Source organism: Erpetoichthys calabaricus, chromosome 18 (assembly GCF_900747795.2).
Source record: "Erpetoichthys calabaricus chromosome 18, fErpCal1.3, whole genome shotgun sequence".
NCBI classification, from domain to species: domain Eukaryota; kingdom Metazoa; phylum Chordata; class Cladistia; order Polypteriformes; family Polypteridae; genus Erpetoichthys; species Erpetoichthys calabaricus.
Genome location: NC_041411.2, coordinates 13,961,014 through 13,987,494, shown reverse-complemented (window position 1 = coordinate 13,987,494; position 26,481 = coordinate 13,961,014). Strand labels below are relative to the sequence as shown.

General features: G+C 36.5%; 1 protein-coding gene across 6 annotated transcripts in view; it reads right to left on the bottom strand.

Moving 5' to 3' along the window:
- LOC114668495 (lysine-specific demethylase 2B) overlaps positions 1–26,481 on the bottom strand; it is a 110,410-nt gene that overhangs the window by 24,770 nt on the left and 59,159 nt on the right. For all 6 annotated transcript variants that reach the window (XM_028824264.2, XM_028824267.2, XM_028824266.2 and 3 more), the window contains 2 exons: positions 24,751–25,196; positions 15,550–15,636 (listed from right to left, as the gene is read on the bottom strand). In XM_028824264.2, coding sequence (XP_028680097.1) covers positions 15,550–15,636; positions 24,751–25,196 — 533 coding nt within the window. The remainder of the gene's footprint in view (positions 1–15,549; positions 15,637–24,750; positions 25,197–26,481) is intronic.

The window sequence follows — 26,481 nt, the reverse complement described above, 5'->3', positions numbered from 1 at the left end:
AGATGGCTGAGAAGCTACCCAACTTACTTTTCTCTCTCTCTTTCTCTGATCCTGACGTAGGGGGATTGAGCAGGGGGGCTGTTCGCACACCTAGACGATAAGGACGCTCCTCTAAAAATGCTGAAAGATTATCTTCACGTTGCTATCTTTTGTGCAGCTGCTTCCTGAAGCGACATGCTGCACGGTGCTTCGCATACTTAAAAGCTCGAAGGGCACGTATTGATTTTTGCTTGCTTGTTTTTCTCTGTCTCTCTCTTTCTGTGCTCTTGACAGAGGGGGTGTGAGCTGCCGCCTTCAACAGCTTTGTGCCGCGGTGCTTCGCATACTTAAAAGCCAAACAGCCCTATTGATCTGTTTGCTTTCGTCTGTCTTTATGACAGTCTCTGCTCCTGACGCACTCCTTTGAAGAGGAAGATATGTTTGCATTCTTTTAATTGTGAGACGGAACTGTCATCTCCGTCTTGTCATGGAGCACAGTTTAAACTTTTGAAAAAGAGACAAATGTTTGTTTGCAGTGTTTGAATAACGTTCCTGTCTCTCTACAACCTCCTGTGTTTCTGTGCAAATCTGTGACCCAAGCATGACAATATAAAAATAACTATATAAACATATGGTTTCTACTTCGCGGATTTTCACCTTTCACGGGGGGGGGGATCTGGAACGCAACCCCCGGCGATGGAGGAGGGATTACTGTACAAGTAATTAGTACCTTTTCCTTTTTTTTTGTGTTGGTAGATATTTATTCAAATCCACTATATACTGAGGCCGTACTAATTCTAGGTTTTGATGCCAATGGGGATTTGAGATTTTTACCTTTGAATGAGTCAACTTTAACTCAGCTCTCTATAATGTTACCGAATACTGCTTTGATACGGAGATCTGCTGCAACCTCTTTCACACCATCATCACCAAGAACTGTATGTGGAATGTTCGCAATAGTATGCACCTCAGGGAGGAGAAGGGAGGTTGGGAGCATGGACTAATACAATGCACTGAAACATTCACCACACGATGAACTAACTCAGGATCAAGTGCAGCCATGCAACAGGTGACAACTCAGCACCACACTAGCTTAATTTTTTTTTTTTTATTTATTATTATTATGGCTGGAGTGCCAATCCTGCCACCAACCTCCAAATTTTCCCTGCAAGCTGGAGGACCTGCTTGCAGAGCTAGATGCAGTTTAACGTCATATGCAGGATAGAGCAATTGCAGGTTAAGGGTTTTGCTCAAGGACCTAATGGAGTGGAATCACTTCTGGCATATACTGAATTTGAACTGGCAAGTGAGCTAATATTAGCCCCTGATTAAAAAAAAAAATATATATATATATATATATATATATATATATATATATATATATATATATATAGTATGAAGAAAAATACTTTGATTTGAAGTACTTCTGATATATCCAAATAACCAACAGCACAATACGGAGGCCCAGTGACTTAGAAAACACAAAATTTTTTTTAAATGTAGTCTGCTAACGTGACAAAGAGGTACGTGTAAAAGCATAGCTCTAAAAAACAATATTCTTAAAATAATTGAGCTGACCATTAAAGCAACTGTGAGCTCAAAAGGCATAGCAGGTCTGCGCCAGGCTGCGAGATGTTCTGTACAAGCTGTAAAATGGCACAGTGAACAAGGTCAAGTACACAATAACAATCATGAAAATACTGAAGGTTTTAAATAAATTAGGACTGTGTCAGATCTGAAGACTCATCTTTGTTAGAAGTCATGTCCATATTTGTCACACTGTAAACCTTGCCTGTGCAAAACTCAGTTAAAATAGATCATCAGAAACACAGCAAATACACTTATCTTTTGATCCCATGAAGACTGTACCATGAATAAAGTAAAAAAAAAAAAAAAAAAAAAAACCTCAGAAAACATAACTACACTCAGTGTCATGTGCTTTGTAATATAAAACAATTAATAAGGTAACTCGCTATTTTCAAGCAAAATTAACCAGTGACTACATACCAGGTAAACCTGAACAAAAGAGAAATGTTGAACTTAAAAAAAGTAATTTTTTTTTATAGATTTCCTTTTTAATTTCCTTCTACAGTGTATTTACATAAGGTGTAAATACAATTCAACAAAGATGAATCATTAAATTCAACTTATATCTTATGCATAAATACATACAATTGATTTAAATCTGAGTTCATGCTGCCGGTTGTAAATTTATTTCATATAATTTTTATTTTTTTTTACTTAAGAGAAGAACTGACAAAGTACAATTCCTCAATCACCATACAAAACATTAAAATTTTTTAGTTCTTCAATGATTATTCACTAAATAATTACAAGTGACATCAAGGCCTTTTGAACCAGAAGAAAAGGGCTTTTAAAGACGGTGATCAGCATGAGCTCAAGCGCGTGCAAAAGGAACTCCGAGTCCAGCTCAGGGTGGCGAAGGAGCAGTACAAGAGAAAGCTGGAGCAGAAGTTGCAGAATAACAGCATGAAGGAAGTGTGGGATGGGATGAAGATCATCACTGGCTGCAGCTCGAAGCGGGGGTACCACCATCGAGAGAGACGTGAAGAGAGCAAACAAAATGAACATCTTCTTTAACAGGTTTGACCACCCTAACCCACTCTCACCTCGGAGTACTGCACCCTCCACACATCCTTCTGCTGATACCAGCATAGGAGAGACATCCCCACCCATAATTACAACAGCGCAGGTGAGCAGAAAGCTGAGGAGACTTCGTGCCAGCAAAGCAGCGGGGTCCAGATGGAGTACCGACACGACTGTTGAAGGTCTGTGCATCGGAGCTGGGGGGTCCTCTACAGCGCATCTTCAACCTGAGCCTGGAACAGGGGAGAGTCCCGAGGCTTTGGAAAACATCTTGTATCACCCTAGTCCCAAAGGTATCACGTCCTAGTGAGCTGAATGACTTTCGGCCTGTTGCTCTGACATCACATGTGATGAAGACCATGGAGAGGCTGCTGCTTCACCACCTTAGGCCACAGGTTCAACACGCCCTTGACCCTCTGCAGTTTGCATATCAGGAGAAGGTGGGAGCGGAGGATGCCATCATCTATATGCTACACCAATCCCTCTCCCACTTAGACAGAGGCAGTGGTGCTGTAAGAATTATGTTTCTAGACTTCTCTAGCGCCTTCAACACAATCCAACCTCTGCTCCTTTGGGACAAGCTGACAGAGATGGGAGTAGATTCATACCTAGTGGCATGGATCGTGGACTATCTTAAAGACAGACCTCAGTATGTGCGTCTTGGGAACTGCACGTCTGACATTGTGGTCAGCAACACAGGACCGCCACAAGGGACTGTACTTTCTCCGGTCCTGTTCAGCCTATATACATCGGACTTCCAATACAACTCGGAGTCCTGCCACGTGCAAAAGTTTGCTGATGACACTGCTATCGTGGGCTGCATCAGGAATGGGTTGGAGGATGAGTATAGGGACCTAATCAATGACTTTGTTAAATGGTGCGACTCAAACCACCTACACCTGAACACCAGCAAAACCAAGGAGCTGGTGGTGGATTTTAGGAGGCCCAGACCCCTCATGGACCCCGTGATCATCAAAGGTGACTGTGTGCAGATGGTGCAGACCTATAAATATCTGGGAGTGCAGCTGGATGATAAATTAGACTGGACTGCCAATACTGATGCTCTGTGCAAGAAAGGACAGAGCCGACTATACTTCCTTATAAGGCTGGCATCCTTCAACATCTGCAATAAGATGCTGCAGATGTTCTATCAGACAGTTGTGGCAAGCGCCCTCTTCTACGCGGTGGTGTGCTGGGGAGGCAGCATTAAGAAGAAAGACGCCTCAGGCCTGGACAAACTGGTGAGGAAGGCAGGCTCTATTGTTGGCATGGAGCTGGACAGCTTAACATCTGTGGCAGAGCGAAGGGCGCTCAGCAGGCTCCTATCAATTATGGGGGAATCCACTGCATCCACTAAATAGTATCATCTCCAGACAGAAGAGCAGCTTCAGCAACAGACTGCTGTCACTGCCCTGCTCCACTGACAGATTGAGGAGATCGTTCCTCGCCCTGCTCCACTGATAGATTGAGGAAATCGTTCCTCCCCCAAACTATGCGACTCTTCAATTCCACCCGGGTTGGGTAAACGTTAACATTTAACATTATACAAAGTTATTGTCTGTTTTTCACCTGCATTATTATTATTATCAATCTTTAATTTAATATTATTTACTGTATCAGTATACTGCTGCTGGATAATGTGAATTTCCCATTGGGATTAATAAAGTAGGCTTTGTTTTTCATTGTTTTCAATATGACACAGCACAACCACAATCAACAGTCTTGTAGTGTACGAATTTTTTTTTTTTTTTTTTTTTTTTTTTTTTTTAAGTTGTAGTTGGCTTTTGTCATATTTTGAGTTCACCAACAGGAATATTTCATCTTAGTTTACAGTTCCTCAAAAAAGGTAAGGATGTCACAAATCTTTTCCAAAACCAAATTTCCATTCAAGCAGCCTCAAACACTCATCACAGGCACAGGATCAGAGAATCCTGTCCTCATAACACAGACAAGCAGTTAGCCTGACAATTGCAAATGGTTTAAATAATTTTTGAAAACGTTTATTAATTATCTTACTGATTTATGATATGCATTCACATTTAACAGCTTAAACTATTTAAAGTGAGAGCACTTAATGTGTGTCATTATTGTGGTATTTGATTTGGTCACACCAGATGTACTTCAGACGAAGAAGCTTAGTGAACAGAGCAAAAAGAACAATTCCTCATCAAAAAGATTTTAACATGCTCATCACCAAGTAACTAAAGCTGAGAAAGGTCAGCCAAAAATTAAAAGCTGTGCCATTTTCAGTCCAAAAAGCACAAAATAATGGTAAGGTAAAACAAAAAGGCTTGTGGGGTGTGAGATGTTTCAGTTAAACCAAACAAAAAAAAAAACAACACAACAACAAATATTCCACAGAATAAAAAGTTACCAGTCTGTCCTTATGAATAACCAACACAAAATCAGTTAACAACCAGCAATTTATAGAACAAACATTATATATTTAACAGCACAATGTTTGCATATATGTATTTAGAAGACAACTGTTTGACATTGACAGACACATATCATTATCAGACAAAGGGGTCAATATTGTCCATGATCCAATTACAATTACATTATTGTAAAAAAAACAAAAAAAAAAACAGCTGAAAATAAATAATATTAATAAAAATCATTTTTGTGGTATAAGCCTGAGGAACTAAATATATATTCTATCTTAACAGTATACTGCAGAGTCTGGGTATCATGGTTCAAAACGAGATGTTATAGGACAGACTTCCATCACAAAAATTCAAGCTTTCTCTTACACAACAAACTTTGCTGCATTTCCTTTTCGTATTTAATTATAACATTTTTGAATTATCATCATATATTCAGCTACATATAACCTTCCAAATATATATCCATTAAATTCCCCGAATTGTTTTGTTCACCCACTTATCTCAGATTGTTGATGTACTATCCTAATTGGGATGTTAACTCTGTTAGCTATTTTTCACTTTTTCTTTTTCTAACTCGATAGGTCTCTTTAAAAAAAAAAAAAAAAAAAAAATTAATAATGTTTGGGACAAAACTTGTTTAAAAAGTTTATACATTACCTTCATCCTAACCAACATCTAAGGTTATGCTCTCAATATACATGGATATGACACAGACAAGGACATATAAGTGTGATGAGTTTTCATGCACTTTTTCACATTTCATATATTTTAAGACAGGACAGTGTGGCGTTTGAGGAATGCAATCACCACTCGCCTAGCACTAATGGTAAAAACATGCATATTATGTAAACTATATAACAATATGATCTTCTCAAAGTAAAAATGCTATATTAGAGACATTACTGAAAACACATAAAGGAAAAAGACGTTAAACATTGCCTCTCGACAAATGCCATTAAATACTTCGGCCAACAGACAAGGGAAGGGTCTGCTCTAGCTACCTCACTCATCAAATGTTTAACTGTATATGCAGAATATACATTAGACTTCCAACTTTAATTTTTTTGTAAATAAGATTTGATCTATTTGTGAATTTACGGTTTTGTCTTGGTGCTGCGGCTTCCTTCCACAATCCTAACACATGGAGGTTAGGTGGATTGGCATTATTAAATAGCCCCTAGTGTGTATGCATGTATGAATTCGCCTGTGATGGACTGGTGACATATCTAGGTGTTGTTCTTGTCTTGCTCCCAAATGATTACTGGGATAGGTTCACCTGTCCCACAACTCACTCCCTGAATAAGCAGGTTAGGGAAGTAAATAGATGGATAGAGGACTTTTTCATTTATGTTGATACTGTTTTTTTAAATTAAGCTAAACATATAATATACACTATACTCTGTAGTGTATAATATAAAGTATAAAATAAACAACTTAAAAAAATATATAAAGTTACAATATCAATGTTCAATTTAGCTGCAAAACATTTAATGCTAACCACTCTCTTTATGACATCATCCAAGTTGGAAAAGTTCGAAAGTGACATTATTCTTTCATAAAAAGGGGATGTGCACTAGAAATAAAGCAATACCCAGTGTCACATAGCAAGCAGTTGACCCTTCAGAGTGCATAAATAACTGAAGCTACACAACACTGTAAAGTATGGAAAATTTAAAAAACAGGCAAAAACTGAAGAATGTCCTTATAAAATTACTTAAAACAATTTAAACATGTAAACACTCCGTACTAAGTTAACTAACAATAAAGTATCTATCTATCTATCTATCTATCTAGAATGACAATTTACGCACTGAACAAAAATAAAATACCTTTAATTTCTCTTTGTTCATATTTTCTTATATACCCATCAATCAAATCTAATTGTCAATTTTGCACTGTAATGACTTAACTATGACTATCTTTCTGCTGTAGATAAAAACAAAATGTGTACAATTGCAAATGCCACTAAGTGGATTATTAGATACCCACTATCAGTTAAATCCATAAAGATCAGGACAGATTCAGACATGAGGGAATGTTTGCAGAAAATAAATTTAGAACCGACTAGATGTTTCATCTTAAACAGAGGTAGTAAATGGCTCCAGCCTCCTGCCTTACATTGCCAGGGCAAGCTCCAAAACCAGCAATCCTGATCTGGGAAGAGTGAGTACTGATAATGGAGGGATAATGGGAGGTTTTGAGCTATAAAATACATCTCATGAAAAAAACCTTTGAATCTTAAGTCACTTGTCCCAGTAGCACCAGAAACCAGAAGGTGCCAAGCTTAGTCAGGTTTCTGTTTTATTCTGAATACAATTTCATTCTCAAAGATGATTTGAAAAGGACACAAAATTGTTCACTGCTTTATTTGCTTCTGATACAAACAGGCAGCCCATGTCATCATTCAGACCAACAGACGGGGGGAAATAATTTGCTTTTAATACTAGTCAATTATGTTTTTATGTAATATAGGGGGACAAAAGTACTACACTACAAACAAAATACACCTACTTGAGTTGATTATTAAGTTCAATTTGACTTGCAAACTTGAATTTGCAACAAGAAACTACATAAACAAATATCAAAAAAGCTAGAAGAAACTAGTATTAAACTAAAAGAAAAAAACATCTTGAAATTAAATTTTTTTTTTTTTTTTTTACAAAGAGTGATAAACAGCCAAAAGAACTCTTTAAACACCACAATACTCTTCTGAGGGTCTTCTACGAGGCTACATAAGCAAATATCAGTCACATTAGTTTAATATAATCAGGGCACAAGTGACTCAACCTTCAGTATTGTAGGTTATAATTGGGAGGGTGAAAGAAAAAACAGGAACTAGACCCTTAACCTGGTTTTGCTTCCTGGTGACTCCTTGTGTTATTGGGAAAGAAGTACTACTAGAATACTGTGTTTAGTGCTAAAATATATACAAAGATTTAATAGCTCACCCAAATGTGAAGAGAAAGGATACTAAATAAACTCCAAATGAAATTAAGTGACTGAGGGAGATTAATATCACAAAGAAACAGAAATGAAACAGGAGACATTATAATACCCAAATGTTCAAAATACAGAAGAAAGCTGAACAGCAGCAAATTTCCAAAGTAATCAAAAAAAAATTCCTTCAGACAGCTAAAGATATACAGAACAAGTTACCTAGCTAGTGTTCTTGAAACTACATCCTCAAGGACCCCTTACTTCAGACTTGGCCCATGATTGTGGATTAAGTTAGATTCAGTTAAAATTAGATTAAGTTGGACTGAGGGGGCTCATCTCTTTAAAACCCTTTTAGAATATTTGATGAAGGAAGGACACTTCTTTTTTCCCGATACAAGGAGAGTTTCGCCCGTCCGGGACACAATCAGAAGTCCAGTTGCTTTTTAAAAAGACCGCCTTCTGACATTCCGTCTCCAATGAGCTGACACATGGAGGAGGAGGGGGCTACTGCTGTACCTGCCTTTTGTGCTTTCATTTTCTGTAACCATCTTTTTTTGTGGGCATAGAATCGCGTGGGTGAAGCAGAGCTTGTTCCCACACAGTTGTAGGAATGCTGATGCCCGATAAATTCAACGGACACGAACAAGTCGGAGTATCCCACGAAGTATTTAAGGATTCGAAAGGGCAAAACAACACAACTGGCCGGCCAGATTAGTTACCCCCCCACTACCAAGGCTCTTGGATGGGGTTAAGACAACCGATTCTTGCCTCGCTTTGCCCGGCCTTGCCCTCTTCCTCGCTGCATTCACGCATCCCCCTACACATACACACTACCCCCCTCCTTTAACAGGAAGGGACGATGAAGCCTTTCTCTCCACAGCGTGCTTTAAGGAAGTGTAAAATAACGCAAGTAAACAAGAGCTGGAGATGAGCCAGGAAACAAGAAAACGACGGCTGTAATCTAACCTGATCGCCCTCCGATTCATAGTCCTCATCATCTGCACTCAGTGACATGGCCATTTCTTTCTCAAACTGACATGGCTGGAGACAGAGAAGCTGTTGTAATGTAAGTAGACCTCCTCGCTACACAAGAGGAGGCAGTTACTCAGCTAGAAAGCGGGTGGGGGGGGACCTCTTTTGAATATTCATGAGCACGAGCCAGGAAGAAGGCCCCTTATGGCCAACCAATCCCAAGCCACGCAAGGCTCGTAAAAACGCGCCGTCCAACAAGGATAGGCACCAAGAATTGGAGGAGAAAGGGGAGGGGCCTAAAAGAGAGGGCGCGCTAAAATGAGAAAGAGAGAGAGAGAGATTGGGGGAAGGGGGTCAGACGCATGTGAACCGTACAACGCATCTGGCTGCCAAACGATGGCTAACAATAACATTTTGCAAATAAAAGGTCCAGCTGGCGAATTTGCCGCTTTTCATCATGTAAGCGATCCATCGCTCTGGAATCGATTGCTTGAGCCCAGGCCTGCGTTAAGGGAAAACGGGAAACGTGCGTCTCTCCTCCCACACGGCCTCGTGCCACTCAGATCAGCAAGCGCATTGCCGTGCTTTTTACAAAAATGGCATTCACATATTTTTGTTATCGTATACAAAGTTGTGCCAATTGTCATATCGATACAACGCAATAAAATATCACGGGAGAAACTGCAAAGATGAAACCATAATTTCTTCTCCTTATATACTTGTCAACGTATTCACAAATACCTCATGTCATATTTAGAAAAATACTTGCATTCCAAAAATAGCCAGTTATTAGTGTAATGAAGTTACGGTGACATTCTAGCCAGAAGTAACTGGGCACCCAGTCCAGTGTTGGTTCCTGGTCCCTGTGACCAAACATAAGCGGGTCAGAAAATGACGACGAATGGACATGTAGCAGAAATGTCACTGCTGTCAGATATACGGAGTGGACAAAAGAATGGACACACCGCATGGAAATGGGGATTGCCCGTGACGTAATTACTTTCCAACTACAAATCTAGCTGCAAGGCTGAGTCCTAATAAATGTATTGTCAGTAGCATTTGTAAGCTATAAGTGAGGTCAAATAAATAGGAAATTAGTATGTGAGTTTTTTAAAAGTAGTATGACACAACAGAGTTCCCATGATGCCAATCAGTACAGTACTCAAATTACAGGTGGGTAGGTCACAAATACTGCAAAGTAATTTAGGTTATGTTAGATACACTTCGTTATCTTAGAAAGAAATTTATTTGCAGCAGGAAAATACAAAATGCAAGTCATTGTTACACAGATACAAGAAAATAAGCCAGGGAAAACAACTGGCAACCACTGTTATTATAAGTACACACACTCAAGATTACCAGAAAGAATATGTTATTAATGTTATTACCTTTAACTGTACACAAAATAATTCAGAATTCAATAGCATCCCTACAAGTAACAGAATTCAAAATGCTTATAACTCTACGGGAACCCGACTTAAAAAAAAATGACAGTACATACTAAAAACAGACAAAATACATCTGTAAAGAGAATGAGTGGTCATAACTTGAAGGTCACTGATAAGGTCATACACATCCCTCAAAGACAGTTCATAAATGCCTCAAAAATTAATACCTCTGTGACCCAATCTCAACAAAAATGCTAATTCATGAGCCTCACAAAGCTTAAGTTTATATCAGTGCTGCCATTTGTAAACTGCCACTGCATAAAGGCACGTGTTTAAGAAGCACAGCCGCATGTCCTGATAATTTATCTTCCACCCTGTTTCTGTGCATCTAAAACTGCTTATGTCCTGAGAAAGGCAAAGGTTGCCTTCAACAAATGATGTGTGTTGCTAAAATGTTAAGAATGGTACAGGATGTGTAATGGAATGGGAAGTCATTTTGTAGGTGTAATTGCAGTATATCCATTCACTGGTCTTCATGGTCATATAATGACCAAAAAATATTGAGGGCAGTTAATCAGACCAGTTGCAGTCTATGGTGCAAACACTGCTTCCTCATGTTGTTCCACTATTGCAGAATGATAATGCTGCATACATCATGCTAAACTAATTCAAAGAGTGTTTCTGGGAGACACTTTAATGCCTCACATGGCCTCCCCAATTACCAGATCAAAGCAACACTGAACCTTTATGGGAAGTTCTGGAGCAAAAAAGATTTCCACCTAATTCATCTCTCAAAGACTTCAAGGTGCAATATTCTTCTACAGTTCAGAATTTGGATGGCAGTATCCCTAGAATGACTGAAGCTGTTCTGATGCCAAATGGTGGCCTCTTTAATTAATATCAATGCCCTTATATTGAGAGGTGTTTGTTATTTTTCCTACCCCTGTACTGTATGTCTATCACAATGTAGAAACAATTCAGTCACGCCCGTAACCATGGCCTCTTGTTCTGTTAGGTTTCTGTTTTTGCTGCATGTTGTTTACCTTTCACAATAAAACTGAGCAAGCCTTTACATTTTGCTTTTGCAATATTTTGTCTTTATTCAGTTACTTTAAGGTATTTAAATTAACTCCATACAGATACATGGTGTAGTGGTTTATACATTGGTCTTTAAAAAGGTTACCAGTTTAATTGCCAACTTTGTTTCACTATGTGACCCAGAGCAATGCAACCTGCCTGTTTTAACAAAATGTATACAACTGTATAAAATTTTAAACAGTTAAAATCTGTCCTGATCTTGCATTCCTACAATGGACTGGCATCCTGTCCAGGCTTGGTTCCTGCTTTGCATTTATATAAGCCCCATCACATGCATGCTTCTGGATTGGATTTAAGAGGTTCAAAGATAGATGAAATAAAACATTCTTTTTGGAGCTTACATCTTAGTTTAGCAATACCACACCTTCTCGACACAAAGAAGCATTTTATTTACAACACTTGCATCTAAAAATCACAAGATATACTTATGTCCTGCCATGATGATAAGAAAATGTGTGTCTGTCCATCTATGTACAAGATCGGCATGTGTACAGTTCCTGTTTAGCCTGCATCAAATACGTTAACGGACTGTGGCGAGCACCCAAACCTCCTAAATCTGAACATGTCCTCCCATGTAAAAAATAAATGTTTGCACTCATTATTCATCTTGTGCTGCCATGTTTTTCTCTTTTTTTAAACACTTTTATTTATAGTTGATGGTGCTTGGCTGTTTCTCAAGTTTCCTTTAAAAGAGATACTTGCTTTAACAGCATAATGTTGTCTGGACTGAAATCAGCATTCTTTAAGCCTTTTATGAGAAAAAAAAATTAATAAAATAAAAAAACAGCAACAAATTTGTGGGAAAACAGAAGGTATGATTTTACTTGACTGAATTTAGCAAAAAGTTTATATAGATATTGTTTCCAAGAGTATCTGATTCATAATGTTTTCATATATTCTTTAAATATGTTAAGCATGAATTCATTAAACTACTGCAATTAACATTATAAGCTGTTGCTTTGAAATGCAGTCTTATAAAGTGTTCTCGGCAAAAGATTCCTTAAAACTAGATTGTAAAAGATGTCTTGGATTCTACACTGTATAAATGATTAATTCACAAATGCGGCAGCCCACACTGCATTTTGGTTTTATTAAGTACAGATACCTTGTAAAAGACCTTCTCAATGGAAGGTAAATACTATACTGAAATTCCACTCAAAAGTCTCTTTTCCCTTCTAACTATCTGAATGTGAATACTGTTTTGAAATAACATCTGCTTTATTGCAAAGAGCAGTCTTTTTTGTGCAAATAGCTGAAGCTCAAAAGCTTATTTCATATATAAAAAGTCATGTATTACAGATTTATTTCTGGTTAAAATGCATGGTCTCACTTTAAACTTGTCTGCAAGTTGTGACTGCACTTTCTTTTTGTATGCAATGACATTCCTGCATGCTCTGTAAAGTGTCTTGTGATACAGTGTGATTTGCACAAGATTCTATATAAAATAATGTTTGACAATTTGCTTTGATTTCAACAGAAATCTTGTCTGCTATGTGAAGTAAGTTGCAATGGTTTACTCTGTTCAGGATGCTACTTAGAATAAAGTTTTATTAAATTACTTTTTCACCTAAACGTTTTAATGTCATCCTGAACATCAGAGCTTTTAGAACATCAATAATAAATAATGTTATCATCATAACTAATGCATATATACTTTTTATGATAGGGTATATAACTAGTCTGTATAAATAAATACAGCACTTTGTTTCAAACTATTTAAGCCTGCTAGAGGAATTGCTGCCCTTTGGTGGTCATTTTGCTTTGACTCTCTATACTTAAATGCATGTCCAAGCATGCTGTGCACATTCAGATAAAGAGGAATTACTTTTTACTAAGTGTGCAGTCTGTTGCAGCTGCCAAAGGGCACCTTATTACAGCAGTGTTATATTTTTCCATTTGCAAACATGAGATGAGGCAAGAAAAGTAAATGAGATTTGGCACTTCAAGTAAAATCAATAATAATCACATCTGTAATCTGACATAATAAAAAAGCAAAAACCTAAGAACTGTGAAATTAAAAAAGAGCTGACAATATAGTGCTGAACTTACACTTTAGTAGTGTTGGGAAGGGAGAATACATTAAAGAATTTAAATTCAAATAGTGTTCTTCCTACTGAAGTACACATCTGTGTCTGCCAGCAATACTCCCAATAGCAATATTCACCACTAAAGGTGTTTTGAATGCCGTTTCTAACACTGGAGATTAACAACCAGCAAATAACAGCCACATTCAACTATGTACATTAAGCTAAATTTACACAAACACTGGTTAAAAACAAACCAACATTAAAGATGTTATTTATCATAGTTACTGTAAAAAAAGGTGACGAAAAGGAGGATTGGTAGATAGGATAATAAATTTGCTTAAATTATCTTTGGCATGAAAGATAGATTTTAGGTGGTTTAAGAGTTAAATTCTGTTATACATTACTATTCACTCATAACTCATCTTTGTCTTTAGGACAGTCATGCATGGGCAAAAAAAAATGTTACTAGAGGGAAGTGCACAATGCACATGGCCAGTGACTACATTATTTTTTCCAATTAAAAAAACCACACTACAATTGCTTATAAAATGTTAAGGGCTACTGTTTTACATTTGTATAATATCCCTTAATAAAATGGACATATATATTGATGTGAAAACTCTGACAAAATAAATACAACTCTGTACAAAACATATTCAGCATACCTTTACTATTCCTGCTTCTGTTGATTCCCACCTTTGAACTCAAATCTGCTGCTACATAATTGTCTATCCAACAATCGATTTTTTAACCTACTTAGACTAGTTTAGATTTGTAAGGGCCAAAAGCTATTTTAGCAGATATGGGTGAAAGGCAGGAGCTAACCCTGGAAGGGGCAACAATCTATTTTAGTGTTCACACACTCACTCTCCAGAACAATATATAGAATGATCTAAAAAGGTATTTATTATGTGGAAAGAAAACTAGACTATTGAGGTAATGACCAAGCCAGGAGCTGCAACAAACACTCCAGAGCCATAAGAAAATATCAAACTACTCTTATTCTATGATCATAATTTTATAGCAAACTAGCATCATTCATTATTATTCCTCTAAATTCATTCAGGCTGTCCAAAATGACAAAAGGACATTGTACTTTAAAACATTACCAAATTTCTGGAAAACTATATAGTTTGCTAGATGTGATTTTAATACTGTGCTCTTTTAACTAATATGGCTATGACCAAGAGAACAGTCTTGCACCATTTATGAACAATGTTACTATTAAATGTCCAATATAAAAAGTGCCAGTTAATTTTATGATCTTTTACTGATATGTTAAAATTATATTCATATTTAAGCACTGCTCTTCACTGAAAATAGGCACAAAGCATTTACATGGGTTAAAATTTCAATAAGGGATCGTTTAATGATTGTAGGGCACGGGGAAGGAGAAAAACAGCTATACAACATGTTTTCATTGTCTAAAGCATCTGTCTTATCTGTCTGTCTTATCAGCATTGGGCATTGGACAGACTAAACCACGGTTTGGGGAGGCAATTACTAATAAGAAATTACTAATAGTCTTTTTTAAAGTCCATTGAAAAAGAAGTGCAGTATGTTATCAATCAGTTCTCATCAGCTGTCTATACCCAAAAAAGTGTTGTCTCACAAGTTCTTTAATATATCTTGCAGAAGTGTCAGTTTAGGTTGTCCTAACATAATACATATAAACATGTTACTAGCAGTGAATAATAAATTCAAGGTGCTATAGTAACAGCAGGTTATAACAAAGTGCTTGAAAGAGCATTTGAATTAAAAAGAAAATCTCATAAAAAGCTGTGTGTGTGTCCTGCACAACTATTGTCATACTTGACCTTTTCCGATTCGGTGCTGTATTTCAGGGAATTGACATCAACCCACTTTTAACATTTTATCAGCAAAACAGGTGTGGTTTACTCCATTTCCTATGCTCACAGGTCAGTTGTGAATCTGTGCTCCCGATAAAAAAACATTTTCCCTTGTGTGGTGCATCATCTTTTATATGGGTCACTTACATACAGTATGCTATAAGACCACAGTCTGGCCCTGTGTGGATGTCCATCTTTTAAGAAGAGTCTGTGCAAATTAAGAAACATGCTTGTGATGAAGTGTGGGATTACATGTTACAGAAATATTTAATGTGTTTAATGTGTTGACGAAGTGGATTATTACCTTAGCAGTTTTTTTGGGCCAGCAAACAACAGGCACTCCTGTAATGGCAAGGTTTGCATCATCTTCACTATGCTCTTTCAAAACTACCTGTTAACCCAATGAGAAAAAAAAGAATTATCATCAGACACATCTGTCATTATTTCCAAAAGCAATCTTCTTGTTCAAGTTAAAGCTTTAGTAAATAAAATAACTGAAACTTTAAGGAGTGTATCTAAAATCAGTTTACCGGGGATGGTTAATTACATTTTCGACCAAAAGATGGAAAAAAGGCATGCAGACATATATTTAATTCATTCTTATTTTTTCCAGCTTAGCAAAATGTATGAAAATTAAAACAAACTTAAAATATATCATCACATAAAATATTTTAAAGTTTATGATCATAAAATTACTAAAATTTCTATTTTTCTTTCAGTTATTTAAAATAACTGGGCCATCTATGTTGTAAAACAAATAAAAACAAGACACCATTTTATAAGCTATTCAGAAATTAGGATAAACACCATTGAATGTGAGCTGTTTTATATCTGAAAAAGAAAAGCAGTTAGTTGCTTTGGATTAGGACAGTGTGAGATTCTCAGCTACGGATGGAGATGCTTTTGAATGTAGGATGATGTGTCACAGAGATTACTATCTCTACTTAAGCCATTTAAAAATGTGTGAGCTGCAAGCACTCCTGTTTGTAAATTCATCTGTTCAGCATTATGCAAATAGTGCCTGCTAGCTCAACTATCAATTGCAGTGTTTTTTTTTTTTTTTTTCTGAGGCTGCACTCTTACAACTTGTTTTACAATGCAGAGCAGCAGGACAGATGAGAGTCATGAAAAATTAACATATGAAACATGCACTCTAAAAGAAACTACCTGATGCTGATGGGTGGGAGGAGCTGAGGGACTGTGCATAGTTTGCAGAGACTATATTAAAGTATCATTTTTATTGTGTTATTTTAGGTCTAAAAATGTATACTAGCTGGCACAGATCTATTTACGCAACAGCTAAACATCCTCTATATGAAATACATATCAGCATGAGGGAGGGTTTCATTGTATTATTTTTAATCAAAGTACTTTATTGAGAAGAATCTTTGCTGACAATTCAATATCAAGAATATTTGGTGAATTATTGTAATCATAATTTGCTGCAAACATTATTTTATATTAATTATGAAGCTTTTATTTTCTGCATAAATTAGATTTACTGTTATATTATTTGTGAGGATCAGGGAAAACTACTCAAAGGATATTACTCTAGCTACTAAAGCAATATGATCAATACGATAAAATAGACAACACAGCTGTAAATGCGTACCTCCATGAAACGCATGATCCTTGGATACTTCAAGTGAGGCTTCAGGGCTTTCTTCAAGATATTTCAAAGGACAATAACAAATTCAGAATAGCCCCATATAGTCCTAAACAACAATCTAATTAAACCTCTAATACCCCTTCTTGTTTACAGGCTCCTGTATAAACATCTGTGAGCTCCAATAGCCCAGAATACCTGCTCAGTTACATACATTTTCTTCTGACATAAATCTTTTCACAATCCCAAAGCCTCATCAGACAGGTTCATTTAGTACATGTGATTCTCAGCTTCTGGTATTCTACTCCTGTGGTCTACTCATGATACTCCCTAAATGTATTATGTCACTTAGGGATGAAGACCATCAGTTTTTTGACACACATAATTGTTCTATAATCTCTCTTAGACTGATTATACTTCTTATTTTACTGTGTTTTTATTGTGTGTTAAAATCGACAACTGCTTCATATTTAAATTTTTTGTGCAGATGCTTTATTTTCTATTCTTAATGCGTGTTTTTTTCCATATTCTTGCCATTGTCTGATCATGCATTCTGGTTTCTACTGGTATCGCAGTTAGTTTCACAATAGAAATTTGATATTGTACTGTTATCTTTGTAAGGAAACTAGTCAACATTCATGCTGCTGATGGGTAGAATAATGGAAAAGTGGATGGCCTTTCTGTCTCACAGCTCCACAGAACTTGGTACAATGGCCTCAGTCACTATGGATTTGCACATTATCCAGTTTCTGCATGGTCTTCATACTGCTACTCAGGTTTTCTCCCAAATTCAAAAGATGCACACTAGGTTTACTGGAAATTCTAAACTGGTCGACTACGAGGATCATGTAATGGAATATTCAGATTAAAAAAATGTGAATATATGAATAAGTAATTTCTGCGTAAAACCATTGGTTTTTTTTATGATACAATTGATTGTATCATATGTTCTAATTCTTTATGGCAGAAAGAATAAAATAACTATTTTCAAATACTTAAAAAATATTTGTGCACACAAAAATATTATAACTTATCTATCCATTTTCTAAACCCAAATAAATATATATGATACTAAGTTAGGATGACTTTATCCACTACACTAAAATACTGTGTAGAAGAATGAGGGCACTGTTATGAAATGCAAGTGGTGTCTCAGAACCTCTCGAGAACCACTTGAGTATATCTCAGTGTAAACTAGTCTAGTTTTAGCTTGCATGTCATTTTTAAACAACTATATGGGCAACACTCATTCAAGGAATTCAAACCCCGCATACTGGATCCAGTCAGCTCATCCTCCTTGCAAAATGTCTTGTTATGAACTGTATCCTAGGAGTAGCAAATATTAGGCTTCCAAAGAATACCAACTGCTTAAAAATATAAGCAGCTGTAATACTTACAAATTAATAGTTAAAGTAATTAATTTTAATAGCAGTTGTAATACTTACAAATTTATTTTAACTCCTCAACATCTTGATGATTAGGTGAAACATCATCATTTATGAAATAAAGTTTTTAGATAAAAATGTGTTTTTTTAAAACTCACAAAAGTCCTGCATTATGTTTAGAATAAAAAAAAGAAACTGCTTTTCCAGTAAGTGGAGAAATATCCTTTGAGAATTAATTCCAATAGTTTTAATTTAAAATAAATTTCAACAGAAAAGGAAATTATTCTAATTAGGACCACAGGCTCAGTATATTAGAAAATGTCACACATAGGGGAGAATTAATTAAAGCATGCCTCAGCAATAAACTCTAATTTTTGATAATAATGTTAAGAATCCCTGCAGCGTGGAGCAAAATTACCTGTCCAATGAAATACCATCAATATGGTAAGTGAAATTATAGTATACTTTTAATTTGGACTTCTAGCACACCCTGTAAACTATTTTTATATATATATATATATATATATATATATATATATATATATATATATATATATATATATATATATACATACAGGTACTTGTCGACTTACGACCCATGCAAGTTACGACTGTTCGACTTTACGACGCGTTCGACAGTTTCCCTCGCCAGCTGTTGGCAGCACCAGTCTCCCGCACTCCCAAGTCTTGCTACGCAGCAGTAATAATAAACGCAGCAGTGTTGCCCCACGTGTGTCTGTGTCTTGTTGTTTTGGCAATTTTCGATAATAATATACCCCTAACATGTCTACCAAGAGGAAATTGTCTCTGTCCACTCCTCAGCCTGCCAAAAAGGAAAGAAAGGCCATTGATTTAGACACAAAAATGATGATAATAAAACAGTATGAAGGAAGAAAGAAAGTGAATGCAATTGCATGTGATATAAAGTTAGCACACTCTACTGTGTCGACTATTTTAAAGGACAAAAATAGAATTCGTGAAGCTGTGAAAGGTTCTGCACCTTTGTGATCAACAGTGATTACCAAGCAACGTACCGGGCCCATCCATGAAATGGAGAAATTGTTAAACATTTGGATGGAAGATCAGATTCAAAAGCGGATGTCGTTAAGCCTCTTTACAGTACAGTCAAAGGCTTTAAAGTCTGTTTGGGACTTTAAAGGAACACGCTGGAGAAGACTACAGTCAAGAATTTGTGGCAAGTACTGGTTGGTTTAAAAGGTTTAAGAAAACATTCCAGTTGCATAATGTTCAAGTGACTGGAGAAGCAGCGAGTACGGATGAGGAAGGAGCTAGTAAGTTTGTCGATAGTTTAGACAAAATAATTAAGGATGAGGGTTATCTCGCAGAGCAGATTTTTAATGTGGATGAAACAGGGTTATATTAAGCAGATGCCAGGACGCACTTACATCCACAAAGAAGCCAAAAGCATGCCGGGATTTAAACCACACAAGGATAGACTGACTCTGCTGCTTGGTGGGAATATCACGGGGTTCAAGCTGAAGTACTTCTTAATTTATCATTCCAAAAATCCACGTGCATTTAAGAATGTGAACAAGCGCACTTTGCCAGTTTATTATAGATCAAACCATAATGCCTGGATGAACCAGGCTTTATTTGAGGATTGGTTCAGTAATTGCTTCATTCATCAAGTGAGTGAGCACTGTTTGAAGACAGGAATTCCTTTCAAAATTTTACTGTTGCTCGATTATGCGCCTGGACATCCACGTCACTTAGCTGATCTCTATCCCAATGTGAAAGTGTTTTTTTTTGCCCCCAAACACTACTCCACTTATTCAACCGATGGACCAAGGTGTGATTGCTACATTAAAGGCAAACTATCTCAGAACCACCTTCGCCCAAGTCATAGCTGCTATAGATGCCGACCCGGAACTATCACTACGCGACTTTTGGAAACAGTATAATATTCTTAATTGTATAAAGAATCTTGCTACTGCGTGGGACTCTGTGACGGAAAAGTGTATGAATGGCGTATGGAAGAAGTGTGTTAAGCGTTATGTGAATACTTTTGCTGGATTTAACAGTGAACAAGAACTTGACGAGATTCGTGAAGAAATAGTGAAACTGTCAAAAGACCTTTCATTGGAATGTGAAATGGAAGATGTCGAGGAGTTGCTAGACCGGGAATCAGGTGAACTTACAAATGAAGAGCTGATAGAATTGGAAGAAGAAAGAGTGGCGGAAGAAGAAACAAGAGAATTGGAGAAAGACGAAGAGGAGGAGGCGCCACAACGAATGTTCACCACAAAGGGATTGTCAGAAGGTTTATCTCTATTGAATAAACTCCTCAACCATTTTGAAAAAATGAACCCAAACATTGAACGATTTGCGAGGATTGAACGGATGACACACGACACATTTCATCCTTATTGCAAAATTTATGAAGAGAAAAAAAAAGAAACAATTCAGACAAAGCTCACTATGTTTATGAAAAGAGCAACTCCTCCCATCACCCCGTCCGCAGCCTCGCCTGATGAAGGCGATATCAACAACCCACAGCCAAGCACCAGTGGTGCCAGGAATTAAATGTATTTCTTATTTTTGTATGTTTTCCACATATTAAACCAATTGTACTGTAGTATGCTGTGTTTGACTTAGAATATTACTTTAAGATGATTACAATATCATTACCCAGTCTAATATTCTTACCTTAATTTAACATAGGCCGACTTACGTCCAGATCAACTTACGACCAGTCAGTTGGAACCAATCGCAGTCGTAAGTCAACGAGTACCTGTATATATGTGTGTGTGTATGTATATGTATATATATATATATATATATATATATATATATATATATATATATATATATATATATACACATATATACACACTATATACTGTATATGCCACAATGTTTCTCTATTTATGCTTGTGTTTATTTTGCACATCTTTTTTCACATTATATTTGTAATTGTAAGGTGGCATTGTGGATAGCGTGGCTAACTTACAGATCCAGTGTCCTTGGTTCAGATCCTGCCCCCAGTCCCTTTCTGTATGGACATGCACATTTGCCCTATTATCTGGATGGGTATTCTTCCATAACTCAAAACACATGCTGGTTAGGTTGACTGGAAAGTCCGAAAACACTCTGTGTGAGCATGGGTGTGTGAGCCCTGGCTTTTTCCAGAATTGTACCTAGTGCTGCTGGGATAGACGACGACTCCCTGCAACCCTGAATTACATTAAGTGGTTTAAGAATTATATGGCATATTGGGCTTATAAGTGAAATAAAGAATTTGAATAGAATAAATAAAACTGTACAAGTATTAACTGTTAAATAAAACATCTATTACAATTAATTAATCAACTATAATACAGTACATATACAATTCCCATACCTCTTGCTTACATGAGCAGTGAAAAGTGAAATAAGTATGGTAATTTTCAAAAAACATTTTAATATTGAAAATCTAAACACATGGAGAATATCACTATGTGCAAAACAACAGGACATTTGTGTTGCAAAATGCCTCACACTTATCAGTCTCCTTCAAATGCCTTCAATATATGCTGCAAATGGGAACACTTGAATCTGTCACATTTCATTCAGTTACAGATGTTTAGCAGGGAAAGAAAAAAAACTTTTATTCTGAATTATCATCTCATTAATGCAGAAAATGATACATGGTGAAGCAGTTTACTGGGAAGAAGAATAAGTAACTGCATGTTGACTCACAAGCTTATTTTGTAAATTCAAATAAACATTGTAAGGTACACTCATGGCATTTGCTTGGCACTGTACTAAAGTATCAATGATTACCAATTACCAAAAAAATGATAATGAACAAAATTAAAAGAATCAATAACTAAAAAACAGAACATAGCTTAATCAAGGCAAATTTAACAGAAAAAAGGTTAACTAAAAGACAACCTTAAAAAGAGAATATAAACAAATCACCATCTACATAAAAAACATAGTTAAATTGGAGAACTCACAAACAACCTTAAAAAAAAGGACAGAGCCAAATCAGGGTCCACTAACAGTTGGGTAGCAGTGTACTGAACTGCCTTTTTTAAATAAGCTTGATTAAAGGTTATACGGCATATACTGTATATCTAAAACCATGCAGTTACACAACTCCTCAAATTACACAAAACTTAACAAAAGTTACAAATACAAGAAGTGAGCGATTAAACTTATTTTAAAACAAATAGGTAAAAAAAAAAACTCCACACCCTCAATTACACCAGCCCTGTGAGGTGAGTTAAAAAGAAAAAAAAGAATGGGGATATGGCAGGACAGCCACCTTTTATCACTGCTGGATGACCCATTAATCTGCAAAACATGGGGTTCAAGAACAACCAAGTTATTGAAAGTGGATTTCCAGAAAACAGAAGAAAGAAAATTAGGGGATTTCCTGTAAATGGCCAGTGCCACATTAATCACAATAATGCCCAGGAAGAAAAGTGTTTGTTGAACATAACTGAGAGGGACCAAAGAAAGAAAGTCAGAGACAAATGCTATGTTCAAGTGTTAGGGGGATTTTTATCTCACCTTCCCACTTCATTCTGTTCACGTGTGTTTCTGGGCAGTTTTATTTTTTGGTGACAATAAAAAGCAAACTAAACCATTAAGTGTGAATCTTATCCCACTTAAAACAATTTGACCACAAAAATGTCACTACTAGCTAACTTGGTCAATAATATTTACTGTATATTACTGAATAAGGTGAAAGATCAGTGTTACACCACAATTCAGTTAATTTTGGGAGCACTGTTTTCACTAACTGATCTACTGGAAACTACTACTTTAATGGGGTTCATGTCACATTTTTACTTGGAAACCCATATTTCCCATCTGTCCCATAGCACAAGAACACAGCAAACTAAAAATAGGAGATGGTATTTAGTTCCAAAGCGTATGGAAAAGCACCATGTGTTTTTAAAGAAAATAAGCAGCACCGTTGAACAGTTTTGCTAATTAATTTTTCACTCTTGCTCACTTTAATGCATCAGCAAGCTGGTTTCTATAAGTGAAACACTGCATGGATAATAGTATAATTCTTTGGTCAGCCCATACAATGACAAAAAATGTGTATGTGTAATGTGGGTCATTTTCAGTATTCAGTCATAAAATATTATTATTATTTTACTCCAGCATTTTCAGTCAATCCTAAAGAAAGCAGTAAAGGGAAGGAGGGCCACGAGGAAGGCCAGGTACTAGAAGCAAGTGTATCAGACCAGAGATGACCAGTGTCCAACATCTTAGAAGATTCACAGATATTTTAATAAGGATGTAACAACGATAACCATGGGGTTTTGGTATCCAGAAGTGTAAGGCTATTTGGATTCCTTGAATGACATCACATTTTTAGATGCACAGTTGATGGATTTCAAGCAACTAAACCTCAACACTGTTTCAAGTAAATGGTATTATTGCTATCCAGAGTGGGGGTAGTGAGGGCTTGCTGGACAACTGAAATAGCAGGTAGCCCAGAAGGAGTCCTGAGGATCTAGACCTTTGTATTGCATAGCAATGGATCAGGGATGTGAGGTATATAAAAGCCAGAAGTGGGTAGCACTCTTACTGGTGGTTTTCATATACATTACTCAGTTGCCCTTTAAAGATGGCCACTTACTCCAAAAAAAGATATGTAAGACTTCTTCTGCTAGAGGAACAGTAAATAAATAGAGTAGGTGGCAGAAGCAATAGCTCCCTGTGAGCTAGAATAGAACAACAGTATTAGACAGATGACAGCAAGGATGACAGAGAAGATGAGAGAAAGCATTGGAATAACGAGAGCAGGCATCCTGCCTCCACAGCTAATAAGGGCAAAGTAAGCCCATACAATGCTAATAAGTTCCTTTGTTTATGACGCCACTAATATACAACTCCTAGGTTCTGACACAAATTTGTTCTGGTTTCGTGGTTGAATATACAAGGAATGTCCAGTAGATCACACTTGTGTAAAAGGTTACAGGTACCATACAAATAGTTTAACAAAAAAAAAAAAAAAAGTTTAATAACAAGAGAAGTAACATGCCAAATTATTTTGCCATGATTTTTTTATAGCAGAGTATTAAATTAAACTGTGGAAATTGTTGTCTGACATTTTGGACTAATCTAACCATCACACCTTGGAATGTTTTAACTCCCAGTCACATGTAGCCAGGTACCCATTTAGGCCTATTATAATTGTAACCTCCTTGGTTCAATAATGTGTGCCATTATTTCCTCTTCTTCTATTCAGAGAGAACGCCTTTTTCCATTTCAACATGACTCAGGACCCTGCATACAAATAATATCTCAGCCAATGCATGAGATAAAACTCTCCATAGTCCTGATGAGAAAATAATTCAAGTCAGTAAAATCAGGTGTGCCATGTAGTAAGAAAGATGACCTCAAAAAATCTGGCCTTCAGCAGAGCAATAAATCATTGCTGACAACTCAAAAAAATACTAATATACTGAAACGTTTTCCTCCAAATTCAAAATCACTCTCAATATCTTCTGCATTAGCACCTAAGAAACTTTACTCAATCTCTACCCACCTTCATATCTTCTAACAAAGCCTGGGGATCCTCAATGCCTTCAGGAACACACATTTTATTCTCTGGTAAAGATTCCAGCTTCTCCACCAGTGCCTTCAAGCCTTTCAGTTCAAACTCTGTCAAATGAGTCCATTTGTTTGAGGTTTCAGAAACTGGGGAACCTGACGGAGTTTTAGGAAAATCCATGGCTATATTTGACTTTGTGCTGTCGTCAGACTCGTTGGACAGTGTTCGCTTCAAGTGCCGTGTAGGAGTAGGCTTAATTTTCTTGTCTTTTGTTTCAGGAAGCACACTACCAGGAGAATGAGGTCCATCTATTGAGGGCTTGGCACACTTCTCTAGGCCATCAGCACATTCTTCTTTCACCGGAGTGTCACAGGATTCTTCATCCATTTCTAGTCGAGAATCTGAAGAGAAACTCTCGGTGCTTTGCTTTCTCTCCGCATCTAAGTATATAAACAGGGATATAAAAAAACAAATCATCCATCCATATATTTTCTAACCTCCTTATTTAGCTCAAGATCATATTGAGGTAGTTATTCTTCAAATGAAAAGACCATTTCAGCAGCAATGAGTGCACAGCTGAAATCCACCAAGGATAGGGCATCATTTTGTTGCAGGTAACACTCATTCACACACCGCCATATTGGAATCATCCACTTATCTGAAGTGTACGCCTTTTGGTATGTGAGAAAGGACTCTTTGTCTAGCAGAATAATATAGATTCATAAAGTCATCATAACATAAATAGTGTTTAGGCACAACCTAAATTACTTGGAGGCCTAAACCACTTGACAGATTAATTTTAGTATAGTAGGCAGGATAGATATGAAAGGCACTATATAATAGATTGATAGCTTTTAGTATAGTAGGCAGGATAGATATATATGAAAGGCACTATATAATAGATTGATAGCTTTTAGTATAGTAGGCAGGATAGATAGATAGATAGATAGATAGATAGATAGATAGATAGATAGATAGATAGATAGATAGATAGATAGATAGATAGATAGATAGATAGATATTCAAGTTATACTGAATTATAAACACTGTGTTTCACCATGTTCTTCCCAGAGTCATTTATATTTAAAGGTAACATAATTACTGTTAAGACTTTTTTGTGGAATTTGCATGTTTTCTGAAACTCAAGTTGGCTATGGAAATTAAATCAAATTAAATATAAAGAAGCTTGTTTTTTTTCTTCTTGCTTTACATATACATAATATATAACCATACTGTATATACAGCATATACATACATGTATATAGTATATATGAATATGTAAGTAGATATGTATGTGTATAAATATATACGTATGTGTACATATACTTGCACATACAACCACACACTTGCATGGGCTCAACCATTCATGCACCCTGCAGCAGTAATCCAATTTGCATTAAAACGGGCTTGGAAGATCAGAATGGCCAGTTATGCAAATTATTAGGTTTGCATGTCCGTTATGCTCATGACTGTCATTACAGTACAGTACATCAGACTCACTATAAAAAGACGATAAACATATGGGTTCAGATCATGCATTCATCTGGAATACCTAATTGATATTGATGTAGGTCAGACTGTTGGTCTTGGTGGGGTTTAGATGGCAACCAAAAAGTACCATGGCTAATGTTGGAAATTTTGTGGGGAAAGGCTGGCAACAATGATTATAGGAACACTCTTAGCTTGGTGGAATGGAGTTGGGAGGTCCAGAGGAACAGTGCAGTA